The 24,559-nt window shown below is 40.2% G+C and overlaps 1 protein-coding gene and 1 long non-coding RNA gene across 4 annotated transcripts in view; one reads left to right on the forward strand and one right to left on the reverse strand.

Moving 5' to 3' along the window:
• The window catches only part of gphna (gephyrin a), a 31,699-nt gene extending 19,736 nt beyond the window's left edge, over positions 1-11,963 (reverse strand). For all 3 annotated transcript variants that reach the window (XM_031321291.2, XM_031321290.2, XM_035994819.1), the window contains exons 1-7: positions 11,780-11,963; positions 6,703-6,781; positions 5,191-5,248; positions 4,501-4,593; positions 4,170-4,264; positions 3,951-4,017; positions 1,947-2,255 (exon numbers count right to left, since the gene is read on the reverse strand). In XM_031321291.2, the coding sequence (XP_031177151.1) occupies positions 1,947-2,255; positions 3,951-4,017; positions 4,170-4,264; positions 4,501-4,593; positions 5,191-5,248; positions 6,703-6,781; positions 11,780-11,879 (801 nt within the window). In that variant the 5' untranslated portion in view covers positions 11,880-11,963. The remainder of the gene's footprint in view (positions 1-1,946; positions 2,256-3,950; positions 4,018-4,169; positions 4,265-4,500; positions 4,594-5,190; positions 5,249-6,702; positions 6,782-11,779) is intronic.
• Positions 1-24,559, forward strand: part of LOC118493757 — a 103,832-nt gene that overhangs the window by 62,683 nt on the left and 16,590 nt on the right. The window contains exon 2 of the long non-coding RNA XR_004895750.1: positions 24,188-24,192. This is a non-coding gene — a long non-coding RNA (uncharacterized LOC118493757). The remainder of the gene's footprint in view (positions 1-24,187; positions 24,193-24,559) is intronic.

The following is a 24,559-nucleotide window of genomic DNA, read 5'->3' on the forward strand; positions in this document are numbered from 1 at the left end:
AAAGCTCAACAGTGACCGCCCACTTTTTTTCGGCTCTGTCTCCGGAAGTGTTTTTCCCCATTCAATTGTTTCATTGACGTTTCGAAAATTGCTTATATAGAGAGTTTTAAGTTTGGAACCAAGCCAACCAGCTATGAGATGAATAGTGAGCATAACACATTTGATTCGGCGCAACAAAAAAAAAACATTTTGAAAACGGAAAAAAAGGCAAAGGTACAAGACCGTGTACAGAAACTATCATAGACTTCAATGGTAGAAGCTCGCTCTAGCCGTTCGCGGTTTCGCGGGTACGGTAAACGTTTTGATGGTAACAGCGAGTTGGACCAATCAGAGACGTTGCTGTTACGATTGTGGGTAGTGTAGTTTTTCTCCATTAAATTGCGGATAAAACATGTTTTTCTTAAAACGAGGTTGATTTCATACGGACTTCTAGCTTCTACAGGAGCAGAAACCTTCGTTTCACAACCACGTAGCTCGGGGTCAGTCTACCTCGGATGGTTTAGACATTATGACTGATATTCTAAATCCTTATGGAGAAAATCAATGGGATTTTTACTTCCGGAGTAGGCTGTGGGCGGGACTGTTGAGGTCTATTGCACCAGCTGGAAGTAGGTGTGTAATGTCAACACAGTGGCTAGTTAGTACAAAGTCGACCATAATCAAAACACTGTAGGAGAGAGTAAAGTTGTATCCAGTGCAATGATCAATCAAGAAAAAGAAACATATACATTGGTCGCACGCTTAACCCATAGACAATGAAAGAAATGGACACAACAACGCCGTAGACTTCGACGGAGACCAGTGAGGTCCGTTAGAAGCACTTTCCCGGTGATGGCTGAGCGTTGCTGCGCAGCCTCAAACTGAGCTTGACGACGTAAATGTGCCGTGAGCAACCTGTCTGAAATTTGGAAGTCTTCTGGTAGCTGTGCCAAGAGAAATCTCAATCATTCCCAATCTTGCAGAGACGGAGAGCGTGAGTAGGAGCTGTCCATGAGCGTAGGAGCAGGAGCAAAACGTTGCTGAAATATTTTGTTCCGATGCTTTCATGGACTCTCAATGGGCTTCTCCCTTAACTGTATGCCTCCATGTCCCCCCGATTGCCTGCGCGCTTCTCCTGATTATACGGTAATTTCTCTACCGTGCGACAGAAAGTCACGTGGTTATGACACCATCGTTAGCCTATTTTTACAAAAAAAGGCTGCTACGGGGCCATAACGTGAGGTACAAGGTAATGGAGCCTTTTATACATTGTTGTGTTTCTTTAGAAATAAACAATGGACAAATAAAGTCTTTAAACGCTTCAGATGTAAAGTTATTCGCTGTCAAAGTAGCGCAAAAATAAATGGGAGTCAATGGGATGCTAGCAGAAGGAGATGGCTTGTTAGCCTCAGAGTCTCCCCATAGGAGGTACGCTTTCCGGATGCTCGCTTACCCCCTTGGCTTAACCGCCATGCTGTGGGGATACGTTGTTTTTTTACTGCGGTAAGAAAAGATCCATACCGTCACAGCCTTAATATAAATCCCAATGCGTTATTGTTATCCAGATAAGATATTCAGATACAGATCTCTTAATGTCTCATGTTTGGGCTTCAAATTAGCATGCCAAGAAATGTAAAAAATATATCAAGTACTATTTTATCAAACAGCAATTTTTCTAGACTAGAAATATTTGAATCTAATTAAAAAGGAGAAAAAAAGGAAGGAATGTTTCTGAAAATTTTGTGAAATGCCCTGCTGCCTTTCAAATTTATTTTTTTTACAACTTGATGTGATTTTTTTTTTGGAGTCCTGCAGCAGCCTATAGCATTCGAGCAGGAGTTGTCTGTAGTACAGTACGCTGCTGCTGCAATGACCCAATTTCCCCACAGGGATCATTAAAGTTTCATCTGTCAAGTTTCCAGCAGCAGCAGCAGCACTGGTAGTGGTGTTTCCTGTCGACTGGTTACCTTGGCAGCGATAGCAGCTGCGGTGATGTGGGAGGTACCATGCTGGTGATGGTGGTGGTGGTGGTGGTTGTGCGCATGTCGAACTCTCCTCCTGTCCTCTTCCTCCTCCTCGTCCTCCTCTTCCTCGCACTGGGTGCCGCGCTCCATGGTGTGCATGTTGGCGTTTGTGTCGATGTGCATGTTGGCCAGCAGAGGGGAAGGGGAGGGCAGCTGCTCCAGGGCGGCATGTGTGGATTTAACCCTGACCGCGGCTTCACGCAGCAGGTCAATGGCGTGGGGCAGAGCGGGCAGGATGAACTGAAAACACTCCTGGAGGAAACAATATAACGCACATGTTAAACTCTAGAGCCCTTTCAAACAGAAATCAAAGAGTTGACATAAACCGTAAATTTGGAACTAGTCAACTATAAATGATGCTGTCCCACTAGTCAGGAACAAATGTCACCTTCTTTTACCCTGGATTTGCAGCACCCCTAAAAGTTTTGAAACACTGTGGTGAGATACGTTGTTTCATCAACCATTTAATAATTGCATTATGTCAATATTAAACTGCTATTACCCAAGATACTGGGTTTGATCTAAGAGAAGAATGAATGAGAAATTAGTAAATATTTCAAAATACATCAGTGCTTGTGACAGTAATAATTTAATTTTGATGATACCAAAGTTTGAGCTTTTGTGACATTTAGTCACTTTCTGATTTCTGGCAGTAGTAGCGGGATTGCAATTTATTAATTAATTTATTTGTTTATTTAAAAGGGACAATGCACATCAATTGACATTTTTTTGTTTACACTCAAAATGTAAATGTGCCAGTTAGCAAAAAAGCTAATTTACTAATTTTCATCTGTAGCCCCATACTTTTATTACTTATAATGTAATGTGTTTATTAATATATTGATAACATTTGATGCTGGGCAGGTAGCGTACAGTCGTTTTATGGAGCTTTTCTACTGAAAACAGCTGCCTGCTTTTGAAAAAACACCCATTTAAATAAAGCTACCGCTATCCACTATTTTTGTCAGGAATTGCCTATTGTATACCTATGATGAAACATAAAATCACTCCCATACTGGGGTTTATTTACATAAAAAAAGAAAAATCTAATAACTTTTGGTTCCCTAAAAGTGGGGTACTTTGTACAGCATAAAAGAGCAAAATCCAGAATCTAAAGAGGGGAAAAAGCAATGGTTTTGGAAGACCCAAGTAACGGCCGAAATACTTAGGACAGGATGCAACGCGCCACATAAGGGTGGCAGTGTGGTGTTTACCGTTTTTTACCTGCTACATAGAGTTCATCTTTGTTTTTGACTTTTGGAGGGCAGCCTAGCCGCGGGTAACGGACTGAAGTATGGAGTGTGGACTGGTAGCTAGAGAGATGCCAGTTGGCCTCCTGGGCACTGCCAAGGTGCTCTTGAGCAAGGCACCAACCCCCCCCCCCCCCCCCCAAACCGCTCAGGGCGCCTGTCCAGCAGTCGCAGCCCACTCACTGTGACATCTTTCCATTTTGTGCAAGTATAGGACCTGAGCATGTGTGTGTGTATTTCAGGCCTGTGTGTAGTGTGTTCTAACAAACAGAGTGTAAAATTGTAATTTCCCCACCGGGGATCAATAAAAAGTACAAGTTAAAGTATTAAAGTATAATGGACGCACTCTGCTGCGCCAAAACTGTTGCGCCGCTTCCATGCCCCATGTATTCCGGCTGTAAGTCAAGCCCAGGTCCTAAATTTTGATTTTCAAGTCCTTAACAAGTCATTATGCGTTCATCACCAAACTTAATGCAATTTCAAATGAATTATACTTGCCAAATTACATCACCTTTTAACAGTTAATGTAATAGTAATAAAAACAGAACAATACATTTTATTTTATTTCAAGTCTAGCCATACATATAAGATTTGTGACTCAACAAAGTCATGTAGAGCTTTAGATTCTCATAATAACGTACATGACATGAGTAAGGGTGTAGCAGAGTTCAGAATAAGCACAGTTCAATAAGCCCACCTGAGAGCCCTTCTTGCTCCCTGGCAGGTTGATGATCAGAGTTTTACCACGGATACCACACACTGGCCTGAAGACAATGCAGTAGAAAGCAGATTAGAGCACGAGAGGATACCACACACACTAATCTGGTTAGATAAAAACAGATTGGCAGATTACCACCGCACATCCTGGTGTGCACAGTCTAACTGTCTAACTGACAGTGAACACAGTAATCTTCACCTGGACAGCATGCCTAGTGGTGTAACGTTGAGTGATCCCATCAGCATGGCGAGAGCCATACCCGGAGCCTCTCGCTCTATCACCTCTCTGGTGGCCTACAACACAAACACCGGTTCTCAGTTAGTTAACTAGTTTCCCAAAAGTGCTTGAAATGTCCCAAAGAATTGTGGTTGGGATAATAGGATACATTTTCAAAGCAATTCGTTCAATTCGTTCAGATCCGACGGGGCTTGCTAGTCAAGTCTCCAACTGTCCTGTGGTTAATCATAGTTATTATTTATTGTTTTATTAACACTTTTGTTTAAGTTTTGCAGTCAGTGGCTGTTTGTACCTCAGGTGTAACATCTCGTGGTGCAAAGCCAGTTCCTCCAGTAGTGAGAACGAGATTCAGCTGCTGTTCATCACACCACTCCAAAAGAGTGTCCTGTACACACACACACACACACACACACACACACACACACACACACACACAGAGACAAACACACACACACACACACGTTAAAAACTACACCATGCATCCTCTTTACCTGACATACTATGGGCCCGACAGGCAGCTGCAATAAATAAAGACACTCTCCTTCAAAGAAACACCTGGGGTCATACTCCAGTAGTGACAAACATCTGGCTTGCTCTAAGGTGCTGCTCAGTACCTCAAGAGAGAATTTCCCCACAGGGATTAACATAGGATCATATCTAGTGCATTCAGTCTCTAGAAAAGCATTGAGGAATCACGACTGTCTAAGTGTTGGACGATAGACGGATGGTCGCTGCAACAGCTAATGAGACTTGTGAGCCAAACGTGCAAAGATTCAAGTATGTGAGGAGGAATTTGCCACTCTTTACATTCAGTGCCTGTATCACGGTTATCAAGTGTGTCTTCTTCTATGACAGAGTGAAACATGGTTTAATGCCAGTGGAAAAGTGTGCAAAGTCCAGACTATTTCCACCGCTTATTGGCATGTGTCTCCTTGACTGTGAGTGATGTGATTTCTAGTGAGCTCAAAGTGACGACACGTACCTTGATTTCATCAATCTCATCTGGAACAATCTTGTAGGCTGCTATGACTCCTCCCAGCCTGCAGAGGGGGACAAAGAAGATAGAGCAAGTGTAATGTCAGCGTACATGCATGTGTGTACTGCATGTGTAGAATAAAAGTTGCAAAACAGGAAAAGTTCAAGTTAAGAGAATAGAAGAGGAAGTTGCACCACACAGAGGACCTTGGTGTGTGGGTTTGTGAAGGTTAACAGTTTCTGTCTAAGAAACTAGAAGACACCCCCCTGTGAGGAGAGAATAAAAACACAGGGAAATCTTAATCTTAATCTAATCCCTGTTGCCAGGGAAACTCAGGTGCCGTTTGTGAACCCACAATTGTGTTGTAACCTCTTATGCTGGACTCAGTAAACATTAATTCCGATTAGAGAAGGCGCAGTAATTAGGTAACTGGAGTCAGATTTGACAGGCCTTAGGGCCTTATTATATATATAGCCATCTTGGTATAGTTTACCAAGATAGCGAAGGCATGAAGAAGGCATGACCCGCCCTACTCTCCCTCTGATTGGCTAGTACTTGTTGCCTTCGTTAGTTAGGTTGGTTAGGTTTAGGCAAGAGGAGTGGGATTACTTAGGTGAGGGTAACCGCAATTTTCCACTGGGCACGTCTGTGCTGTGTTCCCGTTTTGTTCCGTCCTCCGCCACGCGCCATACCACACCGGGAGCGTATCACAGGTTATATTGTCTCTCTAAGTACTTTACGGAACAATCACGTGTTTATTGAGCTAGCATCTACCTTCAACTCCATGTCTTCTCTTTTCTGGCGTTGTCCTTATAAAAAAGGATCTGTGATGTCTGTTATGTTTTTCCACCTTCAAGGTTAATCTCTCTTCGTCTGTAGTGTTGTAAAGGAGACATGTATAATAATAGGGGGGTCTTTTGGTAAATTGACTGGATACTCTCGCTATTTCACTTTCTGCCAGGCTTTCGGCCCGCGGCTCGTGTGAAAATAGAACTGGCGTGTATCTTTAGCGGAGTGGAGAGACGCTTCGCGCACGCTTCTGAGACACGCCGGAGCGCGGCTGGTGGAATATCAAGCATTGACTTGAATGGCTTCATTGCTCGCAGCCATTTTCCACTGGGCGTGTCTGCACTGCGTTCCAGATGCGCCGCGGCCCCTGTGAGCAACCGGAACGAAGCACAGACGTGCCCAGTGGAAAATTGGAGTTAGAATGTCAGGGTAAGCCAAACAAAGGCAGAGTAGGGCGGGACATGCCTTCGCCATCCTGGGGAAAACATTTTATTTACATTTATCAAATTTTTAATTTAATACAAAAAATATTTGTGTGTGCATCAGAATGTGTGGACCTTATTTTGTTATATATGGATTTATTTTTACATGTATGTACTGTATAACAATAACTATTTTTGAGGAGAGTCATTTGTATATAAATCACAAAATACATTTGTGAATCCTTCTGTGTGCATTCATTAATATTGAGACTGATCGGACTCTGTAATAGGCCGTGTGTAGACTCACAGTGAGGGATCATGGACCAGGTCTTTCAGGTTGACTCCACTCCTGTCCTCAGCCAAGTTATTGAAACAGCTGTCACTGACTGAAGAAGAGAGAAGTTCAGGTTACAGAAGAGAACAAGCATTAATACGATGCACTTTTACTACATGTTTAAAATAAAACTGATCGCTGACATTGGTTGTCTACAAAGAGATTGGAACCCTGGCTGATACTAATGAGACATTTCAATTGAAGTTCACACATGTATACTTACAGTAATTAATGTTATTGCCCAGCATTTTAATTGACTGTGTTTGCATCTCAGTGTCTAATTACTGTTTTACAGGCCTGACATGCAATTTTGTCAAGGGAAATTAAAGAGTACCACATTCAATATTGTTACACATTAATATATGAAGCTATAGTATTCCTTTATAGTCTACGAACAGCGGATATCTATTCACCCATGGTTTATTATTATGAACAGCTGAAGTAAAAACTTGAGATTGTCTAGATCCACTTTAAAGAGAATGTGTAACACAGTGATTTAAAAAGGTTGCCCGGCGTGTCTTACAATTTAATCAGTCAAACTTCAGACTTTGTTCTAGCCTGGTTCTGACAGAGCTAGGCTGGCTGTTTCTCCATGTTTCCAGTCTTTAGTCTAAGCTACTCTAACTAGCTGCTGGCTGAAGCCTTGTATTTAAGCGACAGATATCAAAGATGTATCAATCTTCTCATCTAAGTCTTTGCAAGAAAGTGAATAATCGTACTTCTCAAAATGTCAAACTTTCTTTATACGTATACATTTTTTTCTTCAATTTAAAGCTATAGTGTGTAGTTTCTGTCGCCCCCATGAGGAATTCTAAGTAATGACAACTACACTGTTGTTGCACCCACATGACACAAGCCTTCCGTTATCGCGCACGGAGGATTAAAAAAAAAAAAAAACATGATGGACTCTTCAGAAGCGGTAATTATCTTTTCTCAAGTTTCTGTGCGAGAATGTTGCCGGATGACAACAATTTCTAAACACAGCCACGCTGAGAAATACAGAGAGAGTTGTGTGGAGCTGATAGTCTTAATTAGCTTTGTATCAGCTCATTTGGCAATGGCTTGAATGTTACAGACGTTCATTAATATCAAAAAAGTTACGCACTAAAGCTTTAAATCAATATTAAAATGGAATTTTGAAAAGCTAACACAAATCTAAGTGACTAAACTGACTTCATAACAGAAAACCCAAGCGGTCTAAAAGTGAAATTTAAACACATAAGTACTATAATCAGTTCAGTGCTAGGTATTACACAATTACATTTCAAGACTTTTGAAGAAATTGCAGACATTTTGCTGCCTGTCATTACAGTCCCCTGACACATGAACATGAAAACATAGCTTATTGTGAAGCCTTGGTACACTTGGTTCAAGGGCAAAAAATATTTCGAGGTCATCCAGGCTATCAACTTTGGTAATTAGGTGAAAGTGAAGTGTGTTCTCGAGACATTTTTTTCTCCATTCCCAGATGAAACCACAGACACTGTAAAATGGGCTTCTTCACCAATCACTGTAGTTGTGTCATGTTATATGCTTGATTTCAATATTGATCCCAATGTTGATATTGTTTTGTAGTTACATACCTCAGTTTCAAATAATCTCAAAAGTACCAGAGCATACACATCTTCAAAAAGTAACTCTACAGAATATACTCTCCAAGAAGGTAGGAGAGTTTATTTCCAGCTTTCCAAATTATATTGAGATTAAGATATTACAAGAAACATGCGTGGATACAACCAGCCTGAACATATCACTCACAGACACAAACATGCATAAGAAATGTCCTGTATTGACACATTGTTAGGAATAAAGTCAATTTGATCACTGTGCAGTGAGTGTGAATAGAGGAATTCACCTTAACAATTTCTCTAATTTCTCTTGCTCTTTATACTTTTATCATCAGAGAGAATTTAACCCCTCATAGCCATGTTTGACACCACAAAAATAATCCCATTCAGATCCCTATTTTCCCAATAGATATTTCTGAAATAAAAGGGAAATTGCATTAAATGCAGTTTTGGCAGAATTGGCTGTATCCAATAGTGGGGATTCAACAATGAGACTTCCTGGTTTCTACCAAAGGTTAGATTAGGGCTGGGCGATACGGCCAAAATCTTCTATCCCAATATAGGTCGTTTCATATCTCGATAACAATATATCACTATATATAGCATGTTTTCTGGTAATTCAATAAATAAATATTCTGTATGAAATAACCACATGGCAGAGCCTATTTTTGTATACTCCTACGTGTGAATGAAATACTTGACAAATGAAAAGCACTGAGTATTTTCTCATTTTATTAAGAACTTAAGTGCAAAATGAACATAATGTGCAAAGATCAAAATGTAGTGTCGTCCAAATGATGTAAATATTGCCTCAACGCAGTTCTGCTGCAATAGAAAATATAGAAAAGTATATATGATAGTTTGATTTATTAGTACATTGGCTTTATTAATCTGTGCCTATTGTATAATTAACAGAATGGTTAGATCCTGTGTGACTGCACAGTGTGCTGATTTGATAGAGTGAAGCCAACCGAGATTGCCTCCCTGCTCTCCAAAAACTGAGATAACAAATGTCACCAACTGATATATAATCTCTCAATAATGGATAAATCAAAGCTAAATTAGGTAACTGTTGTGAAGGTTTTTGGCTTCGACACAAACTAGGGGCACCTGGATTTAGTACATCATATGTACCTTCCCATTCATTTTAAACACCCTCCAAAACAGGATTTTTTAAAGGCACATAACTTACGTAAACAAATATGTTTGATAAGGATCTCTTAAATTACTTTTTTTAAAGAATTGTGACCAGGTTATTTACTGAGTCTGACATTTGACAGTTAAAAAATAAACTTGTCAGGGCTCTCTGGAGGACAAGCTGTGATTTTCTAAATGACAAACAAAAAAATAATATTTCTATACTGCTATTTCTTTTATTATTATTGGCCAACATATACACCAATACCAACATATCTGTGATAAGCTAATGTCAGCTGACTACTAAATATACTTTAATTGCAATGGTGGAAGATGTAGGCTACTTAGATTTTTACTTAAGTCAAAGTAGTAATGCCACAGTGTAGATATACTCTGTTACAAGTAAAAGTAATGCATTCAAAATACTTACTTAAGTTAAAGTACAAAAGTATTACAAAGAAAGAAATTTCCTGAAACAGCTGAGCTGAGAATATAGCTATTTTTTTTTTTTTTTTTTTTTTTTTACAAATGCTACTCAGGACAGGGGGAAATATTGTTGGGGACTATTTTTGGCTGCAGATTAATAGACACTTGGTGCTTTAGTGAGTATTTACAGAAACAGGAAGGTGTATGTGGTATTGAGTTGAAATAAACTACAGTGAACTGCCGTCGTTGGAGGAGTAAGATATGTCAGGCTTTGGATACATACACAATAATTCTTAGTAGGGTCAATTCATTGTTGGTTTGGGTATTTTAATGGAATTTGTTGTAAAATATAGAATTTCAGCAGCTTTCATCATAAGTAGTTTCCCCTTTGGACATTGCTCTCTTTGGCAAAGCCATAGCCTGTGTTTGAAGTATTTCCAAAAGTATTTGAGCTAAATTTAGCACATCTCGTACAGTGTGTAGCCTGGCTCTTTCTGCCCAGTTATCACAGAAGGCAATTTCTCATATCTTTAGTTATCCTAATGCTGTCTAAAAAAAATAGCCTATGAGACTTGGGCCAGTACAACCAACTGTTCATTGTCTATATTATTTTTATATTTATATTTATCAACTTTTCTAAACCCCCTATGTGACCTCAAACTTGACTTAATTGCTCAGTTAAAATGTCTTGTATAAAACCGTCAAACCACACAAAACACATATCCCCCAACACACACACACACACACACACACACACACACGTTAAGAACGTGTGTTAACATGTGACATGAAGCTCTGGTTGTCAGCTGCAGGGTTAGCTGCTGTTAGCCGATATGCTAGCTCATCAAAACCACGACAGACTTCCAAGCCAGCTGCTGGGGCGCATCCTCTTAGCATTATTCTCACGTCTCCCCCTGCCTTTGCGAGGAGGCAGCAGGGCTACTAGTGACTGGTGGCTGTCACACGACTGTAACGTTATACTGTGGTCCCAGTCGTCCTGTGCACGACTGAGAGGCGAACATCAGCTGAGCTAATTAGGGAAGCTGCTAAAACAACCTGCACAACAAAATTCATTTCGCTTTGACAGTGCGCCTTGCCTTCTAAATAGCTTTTAATAGCTACCAAACGCACAAGTTATGATTAATGTTAATAAATGTAAGGTTACATTTCTGAGTTCAATCAAAAAACACATGAAGCCCAAATGAAATGGCCGTCAAAGGAACCATAAAAGAAATGTTAATGAAGAGCACCCTCAATAGCTGCAAACACATCGGATCTGCAAAGAGACATGAATAATGCAGCTGATGTAGGCTCGGTTTCGTTACATTGCTAGAAAATATAACGTCCCCTTGCGTCAATATCGCAACATACAGCACAACAAGATCGGAAGAACGGTGGTTTTGATTTCAAAATAAAAGCGCCAATCTTAGTTAAAAACTCATTGCAGCACTTGCTCGCCAAGCAATAATATTAGACCCCCTAATTTTGAAAGTCTTTGCTGGACGGTCTTTTTTCCTACTGTCTCAATTGACGCTAACGTTAATTAAAATATATCGCTACAATGTAGTGTAGCTATCTCGTACAACACTGAATATGACCATGGGTGTATAATGGTGGCAGCCAGTCTTTACATGTAAATACGTCATAAACTTCACTACAGAATTGCAAATAACATCGTTACAAAGCAAATTCCACATCTATCCAACCTGTCAAGAGGCAGGAAGCTAACGTTAGCTGCGGTTAGAGCAATGACAGTCAACGAAACCGGTTAGCTTAGCATACTGGCTAACGATAGCTAGCTCGGCAGCGAAGACAGCTCGTATCGTGACACCGACGTGCACAGACAACCGTCGGCAAAACGCCACAGAGGTGCACTATTAAGAAGCATTTCATCATATTTTATCAAACAGTCTACTTACCCGTCAAAATCCCCACTCGGGTCTGATGGTCGTGGTTAGTAAGCACCATCCCGTCCGCCGCCATGTTTACAACCTCTGTCTGCACTGTGCCGGGGCACATACATAGAAACAGTGTGGTGGTGTGCGGGCTGCTGCTGCACCTCTGGAGGACGACTGTGTGTGTGTGTGTGTGTGTGTGTGTGTGTGTGTGTACGCGCGCGCGCGCGTGCGTGTCCTTTGGTGTAGTGTCCTCCAACTAATAAGTGAAGATTTGGGGCCGCCTCAAAAACACTGGTAGACACTAGAACGTCAGGACTGGTACTTTGTGAAATCCCCAAATAAGAGCAAGGTGACCTATGTGTGAAGTAGCCTATATTACAGTGCAATGGCCCAATAGTTTATAGTCAGTATCACAGAGTCAGTACTCCTTTTTGTACCAAATTTAGTCTCTTGTAGGACAAAGTTCCATAACACCAGCAGTAAAATGTCTTCACTGAACACAAAAAAGTTGAGCTTCTAGTTATATTGAAGGGGACATTTGGGCCCCCTAGCCAGTTAATCCAGCCCTGACATATGCACACAGTGAAGAGGATGGACAGTGGTGGATGCAGGCTGTCTGAAGGACAGGGGCAAAAAATAAAAAAGGCACCAGCACACAGTACATTTTTGAGCATGTAGGGTAGCCATTTACCTTGCATAGCAGCTGGGTTCTCGCGATATGACAAGATCACGCGATAATCGTGGGATCACATGGAAATCCATCTTGTCAGGAGAGACTAAACTGACCATTGACATATATAAAATGGACCAACAGATCCCATTGCTCTGGATGGAGACCAGTGAAGGATATTAGAAGCACTTTTCCAGTGATGGCTGAGCGTTACTGCGCAGCCTCCAACTGAGCTCGAAGACGTAGATGTGACGTGAGCAACCTGTCTGAAAGTTGTAAGTCTTCTGGTAGCTGTGCCAAGAGAAATCTCAATCATTCCCAATCTAGCAGAGACGGAGAGCGTAGGTATATGTAAGGAGATAACATAGGCACAGGCTAATTATTGCTAACTAAAATGCTAGTTAACATTAGTAATTAAAGTTATACAGCTAATGTGAGTCGAAACTGCCTGCGAGCTTCTCCTGTACTGTACGGTAATTTTTCTAATGTGCGACAGTAAGTCTTTTTGTCACTTATTCGGAACGGAAGGCTAGTTGGAACCGGTTGCCTCCAGGATCTGTGCTAGGCTAAGCTAGCGCTGGGGGCGTCAGACAGAGTTACAACACACACAGAGACGAGAAGGGTATGTATCGACTTATCTAACTCTGGGGGTTACTGTGAATAAGTTAAAGTCCCAATAAGTCGGCGTGTTCCTTTAATGCATCCCTTATTGTTGTAGCTCAGATAATTATTGAATGTATAGAATTCACACTTTTTGAGGCAAAACGGCCCTCAAATCTGTAAACACAAAACCAAATTCTCAAACTATATTCACAAAACACCTGACTCTGCTGGCAAAATCAAACAATGCTTTCAGATCATACACAAAGCCAGTCTGTGACGGGGCGCATGGCTGCCGTCAGGGTAGCGATGCGATACCTATTTTATATCTCAAAGACTGAGTGACACTACAGAGCATTCATTAGACAGTACCTCAACAATTCGAGAATACTGTCCAGGGCATGCAGAATTTTCTTTTTTAATTTAATACAGTGAACACATTTTGCAATGAAAACAAAAAGTGTATCACAACTTGTACAGTGAATGTTTTTTGTGGCCAAAGAACAAAGAAAACGAAATGAAAATCACATGACAGTACACTAAAAAATATTGTGAAACCGCAAAAACAGACATCGACATTCAATGCTCCTGTGCCACCTGTGCACTGTGAACTGGCTAATATTCTCTACAATTGGTTTGATCACCTCAGTAGAAACGTGTTTGTACAATTTTGAGTTGATGACAACTCTGTTGTAGTTGTGTTTAACTTTTGCTGCCCGTGTTAACCATTTTGCAACGCAAGTGCATCACATGAAATGAAATGTGTTTTAGCCATAGACAGTAAAAGAATGGACACAGCGACACCATATACTTCGACAGAGACCAGTGAAGTCACTTTTCCGGTGATTAAAAATCCGGTTCCATATTAAACCTGAAGACTACTTACTATTCAACTTCACATTAAAGTATAACAATTACCAATAACAGACAGAAGTGCTTTCTGGTTGGCCCAATGTCCCTGTTGTCGACCCACTTCCTTTTGGTCAGCTCAAGTACCTTCTTGTTAGTCTTTGTGACCTGTGATTTGCCCAAGTGTTGCTCTTGTTGCCCTCTCATCGGCACTGGAGCCAAAGAGCCTTATAGCGTTCCTCTCATTAGTCTCTGGTCTGCACAAATGTCCTTCTGGGTCACACATGTTCCTCTCTGGTGAGCTCAAGTGCCCCTCAGCCCAATTACCCTCTTGGCCTGTGTGCTCATGTGGTGAGCCCAAGTGGAGTTGATGGTGGACAAAAAAAAAAGTTGTGCAGCTTAAATGTTAATAAGCTATTAATAAATGGATTTCAGTTGAGATGCACTTGAGCTTTGCAAGTAGTTAAACTGTCCATTCTCGTCTTATGGCATGATACAGTAAGAGGTATTTAAAGTGCCCATATTATGAAAAAATCACTTTTTCTGGGATTTAGGGTGTTCTTTTGTGTCTCTGGTGCTTCCACACACATACAAACTTTGAAAAAAATCCATCCATGCTGTTTTGAGTGAGATACAGTTTCTGAATGTGTCCTGACTTCAGTCTCTGGGTGAGCTGTTCAAAATCGGCACGGCTTGTGACGTCACAAGCCGAAACGAGCAGGCTAACCGCAACCATTAGCTCGTTAGCATGCTAATGCTAACGCTAGCATGCTACCTCGTTCTCAATAGCAAAGCACTGCTACAACACACACAAGTTCACCATAATCTACAAAAGAACTACTTACATGTGCGCCCTCATTTAGAAGTCTCCCAGCTAATCCTGCCTTGTAAGTGACCGAAGTTGTAGAAACAGCCTTTCTTTTACTGTCTATGGAGCTAGCTAGCTGACATGATCTACATCTGAGCTACTGCACATGTGCAGTGCAATCAAAGATAGTACAGAAGAAGAAGAAAAGAGGTCTCACTCTGTAGCTAAAACAGAGACCAGGTGAAAAGAGGATCTGTAGCAGTGAGAGAGAGCACTGCAGTACAACAAAAATATGGTGTTTTTAGAAAATTAAACCATGTAAACCTATTCTGGTACAACCTTAAAATACAATTATGAACCTGAAAATGAGCATAATATGGCTGCTTTAAAAGGACAAAACAAGTTATGCTGGAGGAGAATTTACACCAGCGAATGAGAATTTTTACTACCTATAAACCTAAATGTTGTTATTATTGACTTTTACGAAACTCTAAAGCGTTAAAGATATATTTACAATTATTAAGGCCATTAGTTACAACTTGTAAACCCTTTATAAAGTATGCCACATCAGAAAGTGGTAACAAGTTTTCTAATTATTGTTACTATTGTCCTGCTACATTTACTTCTAACTCATTTAAAAATATCAAGTTACGTTATTTACAATACATGATCAAGTGCAGCTGTTTGTTTTGTACAGTTGATCAAATGATGCTGTGATTTGTTAAACAGCACATTGAGTTTTATTGTTAATAGTAGATCATAAAACTTCTCCAACATCCCGTTGCATAATCAAAGCATTTTGTAGCCATACAGAGGACATTGTTGCTCCAGAAGCCTAGTACTTTCCTTATGCCTGCCCCCATTTTGTTTGCTGTAATTTGGTAATGTCCATATTTGCTGTAACTCGGGGAAACATTCTTGACTCTGACTCTTGCAATGTTAAAGTTTGCATGGTATGTTCTAACCTCTCAAGAAGCCAGTCTGGTCCCCGGCAGGAGTTCAGAGGCATGATGGCTGTCCATAAGGAGGCAGAAGTGTACAACATTTTGAACACACAGGAATTTGACCCCAGCTTTTTGTTGCTTTCAATGTACATAAACAGAAATAGACTTATGGCTAAAAACAAGGACAAAGCTAACCAAGGTAAACAAACATTGGACTGCTATGTACAGATATAATGTATATAAAAACGTGTACATATACATATTGCATACACATGCATACAGTAGACACATTATGCATTCACATATTGAGATTGAGATTTATTTATTTAAAATAGGGACAGTGCATATTAATATAATGCATAATTAATATTATTTAAATAATTTAATTTAATTATTGAGTCCCTTTGGCAGATTGATTTTAAAATAACAAGTGCCAACACAATAAGAAAAATAGCTGTAAAAGAAGAGTACAATAAACAAACTGACAAACGATAAATGTTGTTCACGACAAACCAAGATTTGGGGGACCAAACGAATTTGGTGTTAACTGCTAAAGTGCTTAAGTGCTAATGTATTAAGAGTGCTAGTGTTATTGCACATCTCCCTATTGCACAAGTTTATAACATGTTGATATAGATTGCACAATGCCCCATTTGCACATGCTTTGCACACACAGACATGTGTGTGCAGGTATTATTTCACATGAATTAGCATACATAGCTGTATTTATACACACTATTGCACATTATTAGCATACATAGATGTATGTATGTATGCATACAGGTTCACAGGCCTGGTTTGTCCTCAGCCACATCCCCAAATGCCACCCCAACAAGTAAGTGTCCACACATACAAGATACAAATACAGAACACAGACTACACATTCAGTTTTTTAAGTGAAGGTTGGCAAATCCTGTATGACGTCTGCTGTAGATGAAGTTTATAATCCTCTGTGAGGATTGTAAACAGTAATACAATGGGGCAATGCAAAAGTGTAAATGGTGCTGAAATAAATGCAAGTTGCTTACTGTGAGGTAGGTGGATATGACATATACAGTGTATGCTTGACAGATATTTAAATGTTTAAATTATGTACTTAACACTATAAAATATACATTACAGTTCTAGAAGCTCAATGACACACAGCCTGTAAAGTCCTGTAGCTGCCGAGCTAACCGCTAACATGCAGGCCAGCTGGGAACAGTCAGTCACAATAGTTCTCCAAATACTTCTTTTAGTTTTCTCTGTCAACCCTGTCTCCTAAAAAATTACGTTCCCTTACAACTAAACTGCATTGGTATTTTGTTCTTAGGATACATCATTCAATAACTGCAGGGGGATAAACACTCTTTATATAAGACAATATCATAGGGCTAAGGGGACAAGAAGTGGTAAACACTTTACTTGAAGGTATCTACATAAGTGTCATGACACTGTCATGAACACATGAACTCTAACCCTAACCATAACTTATGACAAAAACCTGAATGACTCTTACTAAAAGAAGCGTTATGTCATAAACGTTTATGACTTGTTTATAATGTTTATGACACGTTCATGACAGTGTCATGTCACTCTTATGTAGATACCTTCAAGTAAAGTGTAACCCAATAAATTCACACAGTTTAATTTAAAAGGCGTATTTGTACCTTCAATTCTTATCTCATTCCTCTTCTGTGGAGCAGTTTACACTCCGAAAGAGGAGGTTAAATAAAATGGAATGTGCAACACAGCTAATTAGCTATGATAGATAATATATAATCCATTTTGGACTCCTCAATACTGTGAGGACTATTCTATTTTTTTTTTTTTTTTTATTAATATTGTTCTATTAAAACTGTTGTATTGCAACTATGCATCAATGGAGAGTCAATAGCGATAATACTTGAGCTTGATACGTAACTCCATCGCCTTATAAGGACCGTGTTGATGTGAAAAGCTAGGAAGTGGAACTTGAGTTGAAATTATTTTGTTTTTTCAAAATACTAATACTATATCAGTTCAGTCTCCACTGTAGATTATCTTTATGGTTGCCACATCTTGCTCCTCTGCAGGTTTTGAGCATTTCAGCTCATCGTTTCCTGTTGAGAAGAGGCTGGAGTTGACTTTAAGGACCCATTCTGTGATCCTTTGGTCGGTGTAGTACTCATCATCACTGTCCTCCGTCAGCCTCTCCGGACGACCTTTGTCTTCGCTGCCTTCAGATTCTGTTTCAATAGCTGAGTCATCGGAGCAGAAGGCTTGTTGTTGCCTTGCTTCGCAGAGACTGGTATTGTGTTTTACCCTGACTGGCATCATCATACTGCTGTAATTGGCACCAGGATCACTAGCGTCATTCTTCTTTTGTCGTACCGGAGGGTCCACTAGTGCTGGAGTCAACGTTGCAGCTGGCTGACCATCAAAGGTCCGTTTAATTAGTCTGCTGCTAGTCATTGAGTCCTGGACAGCTGCTTTGTTTCTTGCTGTAAGAGCAACACTGATTTTACTATATTTGTGAGACTCCTGATTTACTTTCCCGCATTGTGTAACCGACACATTAAACACTGTATTTCCTGTAATCACGTTTCCAGTTGGTAAATGGGTGCTATGTCCTTTCAGTTTGGCTGACTCCTTTCTGTTTGATGGTAGAGTATCAGAGCGTTCAACTTTGCCATAAATGGTTCTCGATTGGCTGATAGGTGGAAGAGGGATGTTTGTCGCCGTTTGTCTTGGTTTAGACAGGCCCATGACACATTTTGACCTGGTTAGGACGTGTGCAGTGTCAGCTAATGCCGCAGCTGCTTGGAGATAAATGGATGGCCGCGTTTTGATGTCTGCGACAATTGGTAAATCAATCCTTTGGACGCTGATCTCCAAAGTTCGAATTCTCCTTTCATTGACATTCAATCCACATCGTCTGGACCTTCTGCTCCTGTTTAAATCTAACCGGTCCTGCTTGTTGTGAACAACGGTGTGTGAACTTGTCATAGCTTCAACAGCTTATTGCATCCTCTGTCGAGAAACGGATCCATCTTTGACGCACATGGACCCACTTGACTGTTAACTGTCAGCCTGTCTTTATATTGCCTGTCCCTTCAAGACCCACCCCCTGCCCCCCCTCCCAACTCACAAACACACACTCCAACACAACCCTGATCAGTCACTTGATCTGTAACATTACCCTTTATTGGTAACCTGTAAGGACCCAAACGCTTTCACAGTTGATGAAGAGCCATGCATCACCATCACACAACCACAAAGGAGAACCATTTGTGAGTCCTTCGTGTCAGTGTCAATTGCTGATGTCTATGGAGAGGTTGATCTTTGATTGTAAGACGACTTTAATTCACTGGAAGTGTCACTGCTAGCAGGGGGGTCAGGGGGGCCAACCCCTTTCCAATCTGACCCTGCCTCCTTCTAATGCTCTACTGCAGAGATCTTCAACACGGGGTCCGGGACCCCTAGGGGGTCCTGAGAGTCAATGTAGGGGGCTCTCTAAATTATTGTTAATTTTTGAAAGCCTATAGGTAAAATAATCACTAAGGTAGTCATCCACAGATACAGTATACTACAAGGATTCACTATGCCACATGTATGTGTAACATTAAATAATGATTTAAAAAATCATGACGACAGTATTTTAATAGCTTAGTATTCTATGCAAAAAAGGTATTTATAAAGGTTTGAGGCCGCCCTACACGTTATTGTAGGCCCAGTTTAATATGCAACTTCATTTTATACAATATTAGTGTCAGAAGCTACATTTCTACATTCTGTAAACTTAAAACTTTGAATCTAATTTGCAGAATACTGTCCAAAATAATTATATTATTATAATTATTTTCTATTTCTTTTAACTTTTATGCAAATGTTAGGAGTTGGTTCATTGATATAAACAATTGGTGGTGCTAATTCTCCAGAGGGGTGTCACTTAACCATTGCAGAAGAAGATGGCGCACCGAGATGACGTATAATTAAAAGAGCCCCAGTCAAACATTAAATGAACAAAAACATGATGGAAATGGAAATATGACATTCATGTTTATTCTATGTATTCATTTGACTTTTCATTCTCCTTTTATCGGCCCCTGGTGTTTTCGTCTGTCCAGTAGAGTCAATATTTTAGATGTTTTTCTCTCAAATTTCCTGTGTTTTTTAATGTGCATAATACAAATGCACGTACAAACAATTCAATGGAAATGCACATACTGTAATTCCCCATATTTTTTATAATTTCTATTGCCCCCATAGTTGGAGTTAGGTCTTAGTTATGGTTAGCGTTGCAGAGTTAACTAGTTGGGGATAGGAAAAGGTTGGTTTCAGGTTGAGTATTGTAAAAGACGACAGGTTGAGTTAAGGTCAAGGAACGGGAAAACACAAATTGGTGGGGAAACAGACTTTGACAAAACACCAGGACATGGTTAGCTTAGCATAAAGACTCCTGGGAGAATGATCCCTCCTCTGTTGCTCTTCCTGACACGTCCGGTATACTCGCTCGTCTCGGCTAGTGACGTAGAAAGCCGTGCAGATTTTGAACAGCTCACCCGGAGACTGAAGGCAGGACACATTCAGAAACCGTATCTCACTCAAAACAGCATGGATGTTTTTTTTTTCAAAGTTTGTATGCGTGGAAGCACCAGAGACACAAAATAACACCCCAAATCCCAGAAAAAGTGTTTTTTTTCATAATATGGGCACTTTAAAAGAACTCATCTTAACCCAGTAAGACACTCTGGTCGCGTGCTTTAAATCCTGGCGCGCCAGCGAGATCTACGTCATTTTGACGTCACATTGTCGCGCGACAGGTCGGGAACGGCGACTGTAAAGAGGCCTTGAGGCTTCTACCATTGTTTCCCTGTTAAAGAGGGTGTCGTATGCTATGCATATTATAAAGCCCCTTTGAGGCAAAATTGGAATATTGGGCTATATAAATAAAACTGACTTGACTTGATCTGACAGGACAGTCTTCCAAACATGTCTCCCAGATGAAGCCTCCTGTAAAATATTCACCACTTAGGATATCTGATCTGGCACTGTGGATATATAGGACGAAATCATCAGAGCAGGAAAGGACTTGGTGTGCACCGCAAACCTAAGGCTGGGGTTTTTAGTTTCAGGTCACGTTCTTGCGAGCTCCTCAGTGACATCTAAATCCACTTCCTCGTCATTTAATTAAAGCTCTGCTCAAATGTGGAAAAGGAAGGAGGGATTATTTAGCAGCTGTCACTGACTGTGTGCACTTCCATTGCAGCATACACTGAGTGAAATGAACAAAAAAAAATGTATCAGTATATTTTGACAAGAAACTTTAGAATGTCTCCAATTTTGACATAATCTACCAAATGTTGGTATTAATGCATCATTGTCAGTCTCATATGTTCTGACATAGACTGTCCATCCCAAAATAACTGCCATTTAAAGGACAAATCCGGCGCAAAATGAACCTAGGGGTTAATAACACATGTGTACCGAGTCGATCGTTCTCTGGGACATGTTTTCATGCTAATCGAATGTGACCAGTTTTAGCGCAAACCGCTAATTAGCTTATAAAGCTAGTCATCAGGGCACGGGTAAAGTAAAAAGAAATCTCTATTTCTATACCACTAACAAGGCTCAAAATAGCACCACACGTCCACGGTAGCATAATGAGGGTCCCTACATGTAAACCGAAGCATTGAGAACTTTGTAAGTGTAGAGACAGTTTATTAAAAAGATAGTTTATAAAGACAGTAGCGTTCACGTATACATGCAGGGAAAACAGTCACGACCAGTCGAACGCCGAACGCCGTGCAACCAGTAACCAGTAACATAGCTCAAGCACGGCGTTCGTCGTTCGACTGGTCGTGACTGTTATTTGCTGTTAGGTGCTATTTTGAGCCTTGTTAGTGGTATAGAAATAGCGATTTCTTGTTACTTTACCCGTGCCCTGACGACTAGCATTATAAGCTAATTAGCGGTTGAGAGACCGGTCGACTCGGTACACGTGTTATTAACCCCTAGGTTCATTTTGCGCCGGATTTGTCCTTTAATGAAGATAATATCTCTCCTTTCAGTTTGTTTAGACGTGTACGTCACTAAACATGTTTTCTGTGACACTGTACACAACAGCCATCAGCTAATGTTGCAGTGGATGTCTGATGAGCTGGGTGTGTTAGTCTGTGACACTGTACACCACCTGCACGGACTGGCCAGCCTACTGGCCATGGTGAGCTCACTTCTTCCACTGACAGCCAGTGATGGATGTGTATGTGTGACAGCAGGGGGGGGGGTCTCAAAATTCAGATTTCAAAGGAAGCTATCAGATTTTTCGAGCCAGAGTCGTGGATTTTAATGCCAAAGTTTATAAAATAATAATATATAATGCTATATAATATTCACTGTTTCCTTTCCTAATTGTATAAAAGTTAACTTGCATTTCTCATTTTCACACCAGAGACTATTCAGAAACGTAAACAGAAAAATGTGAGATGGTGCAGACATTATTATTTCAATCAAATTTAACTTGGCTTGTTTTGATTATAACATATTATAATGTTTATATAGCATTATTGACATGAGCGTTGTAGAAAGTGTTACCAACATGAATTTCTGATCAATAGATCTTACAAATTCTAATAAACTAAAGATGTTCTAAAGATAACTGTGTTATTTTGAAAGGCAATGACAAAGAACATTTTGTCATTTAATTTGGAGGTCTTCATCTCAACTGTCTTTTGTAATAGTCAAATCTACATTCATTCCAAATGCATAATATATTTCAAAAAGAATACAATACACAAGGCAGCCTGACTCAAAACTCTTGCACTCTTAGGTCTATTAAGGTCAAAAAGTCTGACCGTTTAACATGATGTGTAAGCATTTGGGGTTACATTCTCTCTCACACACAGAAAGATCATAAGATCATTACTAGTAGTAGATGAGCAATGGGAAGACATAAAATAAGAGCTCTCTTTGTGGACACAATAACATTATTTATTATAATACGCAATGATCCTTGCAAAAGAACAGTGACTTGAATTAGGTCAGAGTTATTGCTTTAATGGATGCCATCATGAGAACGGATTATATGGTACAAGATAAGAATATAGGCTACTGCGGAATATACAGTATAGTAGTTTAAGAGCCCTAGGGGCAACCCACGATGTAGTTAAAATGTCAGAGCTATTCTTAGTAGGCTATCATCTGGATGTAGTGACTTTCGCAAACAAAGGAAATGTTATCACAGGAATGTAGTAAACTACCTTTGGCCTATACCCCTAGTGTGTGGCATTAGAAGGTATCAACAAAGGATAATCTATTGTAAAATGTTTGCCGTCATATTTGTTTGTAGAAAAATAAGACAGTCCCATTGATAATGAGTGTAATATGTGCGTTACTTTACTGAGAATCCTGTCATTGCAGTGTCACTGGGTCAGAACAGTGGGGTGGGGGTATTCAAATGCATTGGCGTCTACCACAGTGTCTTTCTTGATAAACCAAAAGTGGAATAAAAGTTGGAAAGAAATTTCAGAGACCATGTTAGACTCATGACAAACAGAGTGAACAGGATGGTTAAATGGTATAAATGTGTAGCATTGATGGATTATGCCTTTTTCCAAACTGACACAAATTAAAACACGGACCCCCATTTGATAAGATTATGTCCCAGGGGTCCCCATCTGATAGGACTTTTGCTTTTAGCTGTTTTATTACTGAAAGTGTATGAAACTCATGGACAAAATAGTCATACATTATTTATGTCATTGTGTTCCTTATGGATGGAATGAAAATAAATGATTCCCCCTTTTTACTGGAGGACCCCCTGGAACACTCTCAAGGCCCGCCTGGGGGTCCACTGACCCCACTTTAGTAACCACTGCATTATGCTACATTTTTAGAAGCTACAATGAAGGAGGTATTTACAGACAGTGGAATGACTTAATTGCATTCATGTGTGTAGTGTTCCTCAACATAGACGTACATGTATGTATGCATGACAAAATGCTGCAATCCAGTACAACAACAGCACAAACATCAGTTCAAAAATTACCTTCAAGTTACTCCAGCACTGACACAGCGCTGTGGAGATAGGTCTGGCAATGCCAGACTACCTTCGAGTTGAATCAATACAGGTGTTGTTTTTTATTATGTTTAATTACTCCCTTTTGTTTAACATAAGAATGGTGTATGACACAGCTACCGCAATACTCTGCACATTTGACCTTCCTGCACGTCTTCCTTAAAGGTGCTCTAAGCGATGTCGGGTGACGTTACTTGTTGTTGACGTTCAAAGTATTGTCAAACAAAACGGAGGCTAGCTCGCCCCCCTCCCTCCTCCTCATCCCGTCCCCTCCCCCTCCCTTCCATGCTTCCTGAAACAGTCATGAACGTGCATTGTGGAAGTAGCCTACGTGCTAACGCTGCTGCGGTGATGGCTCAACCAACTCCTTCTTGTCGGTTATTGGCTGGAACACTGTTTGTTATGTTTGGTGGTGCAGGTTGGCGCAGTTTGTTTTTGTTGCTGTTTGTGGAGCCTGGGCTGTCTACACAGAGTTTTTTTTACAGTGTGTTCAGGGGACAGGCAGCTAGCGGATAGTGAGGAGATGTTTGCTGTATGTGACAAAAAATGTGGTAGCCTAAAAAACACGTGACATCGCTTAGAGCACCTTTAATTCAAACATATCTAATATATTATTAAATGTCTTCCTTGGAGCAGGCACAAACATTTGGCAATGTTGCTGCCGGCTCCTTGCAATGTGTTTTAAATGCTGGTACAAAAAATAATCTGTGTGTACAATAAGTCATTATATAATTGAATTCATTATTATTATTACAGTAAAGTATTGCCGCAATTATGTTTCATTGGTACCTTTTATATACAGTTGACTACAGTATTTCCACATATATATTACTGTACATCAAGAGTTAATTGGAGTAACAGTTTAAAATGTGAATGAACTCTCAAGAGTTGA

The sequence above is a fragment of the Sander lucioperca genome, chromosome 18, assembly GCF_008315115.2.
Source record: "Sander lucioperca isolate FBNREF2018 chromosome 18, SLUC_FBN_1.2, whole genome shotgun sequence".
Taxonomy (NCBI): Eukaryota; Metazoa; Chordata; class Actinopteri; order Perciformes; family Percidae; genus Sander; species Sander lucioperca.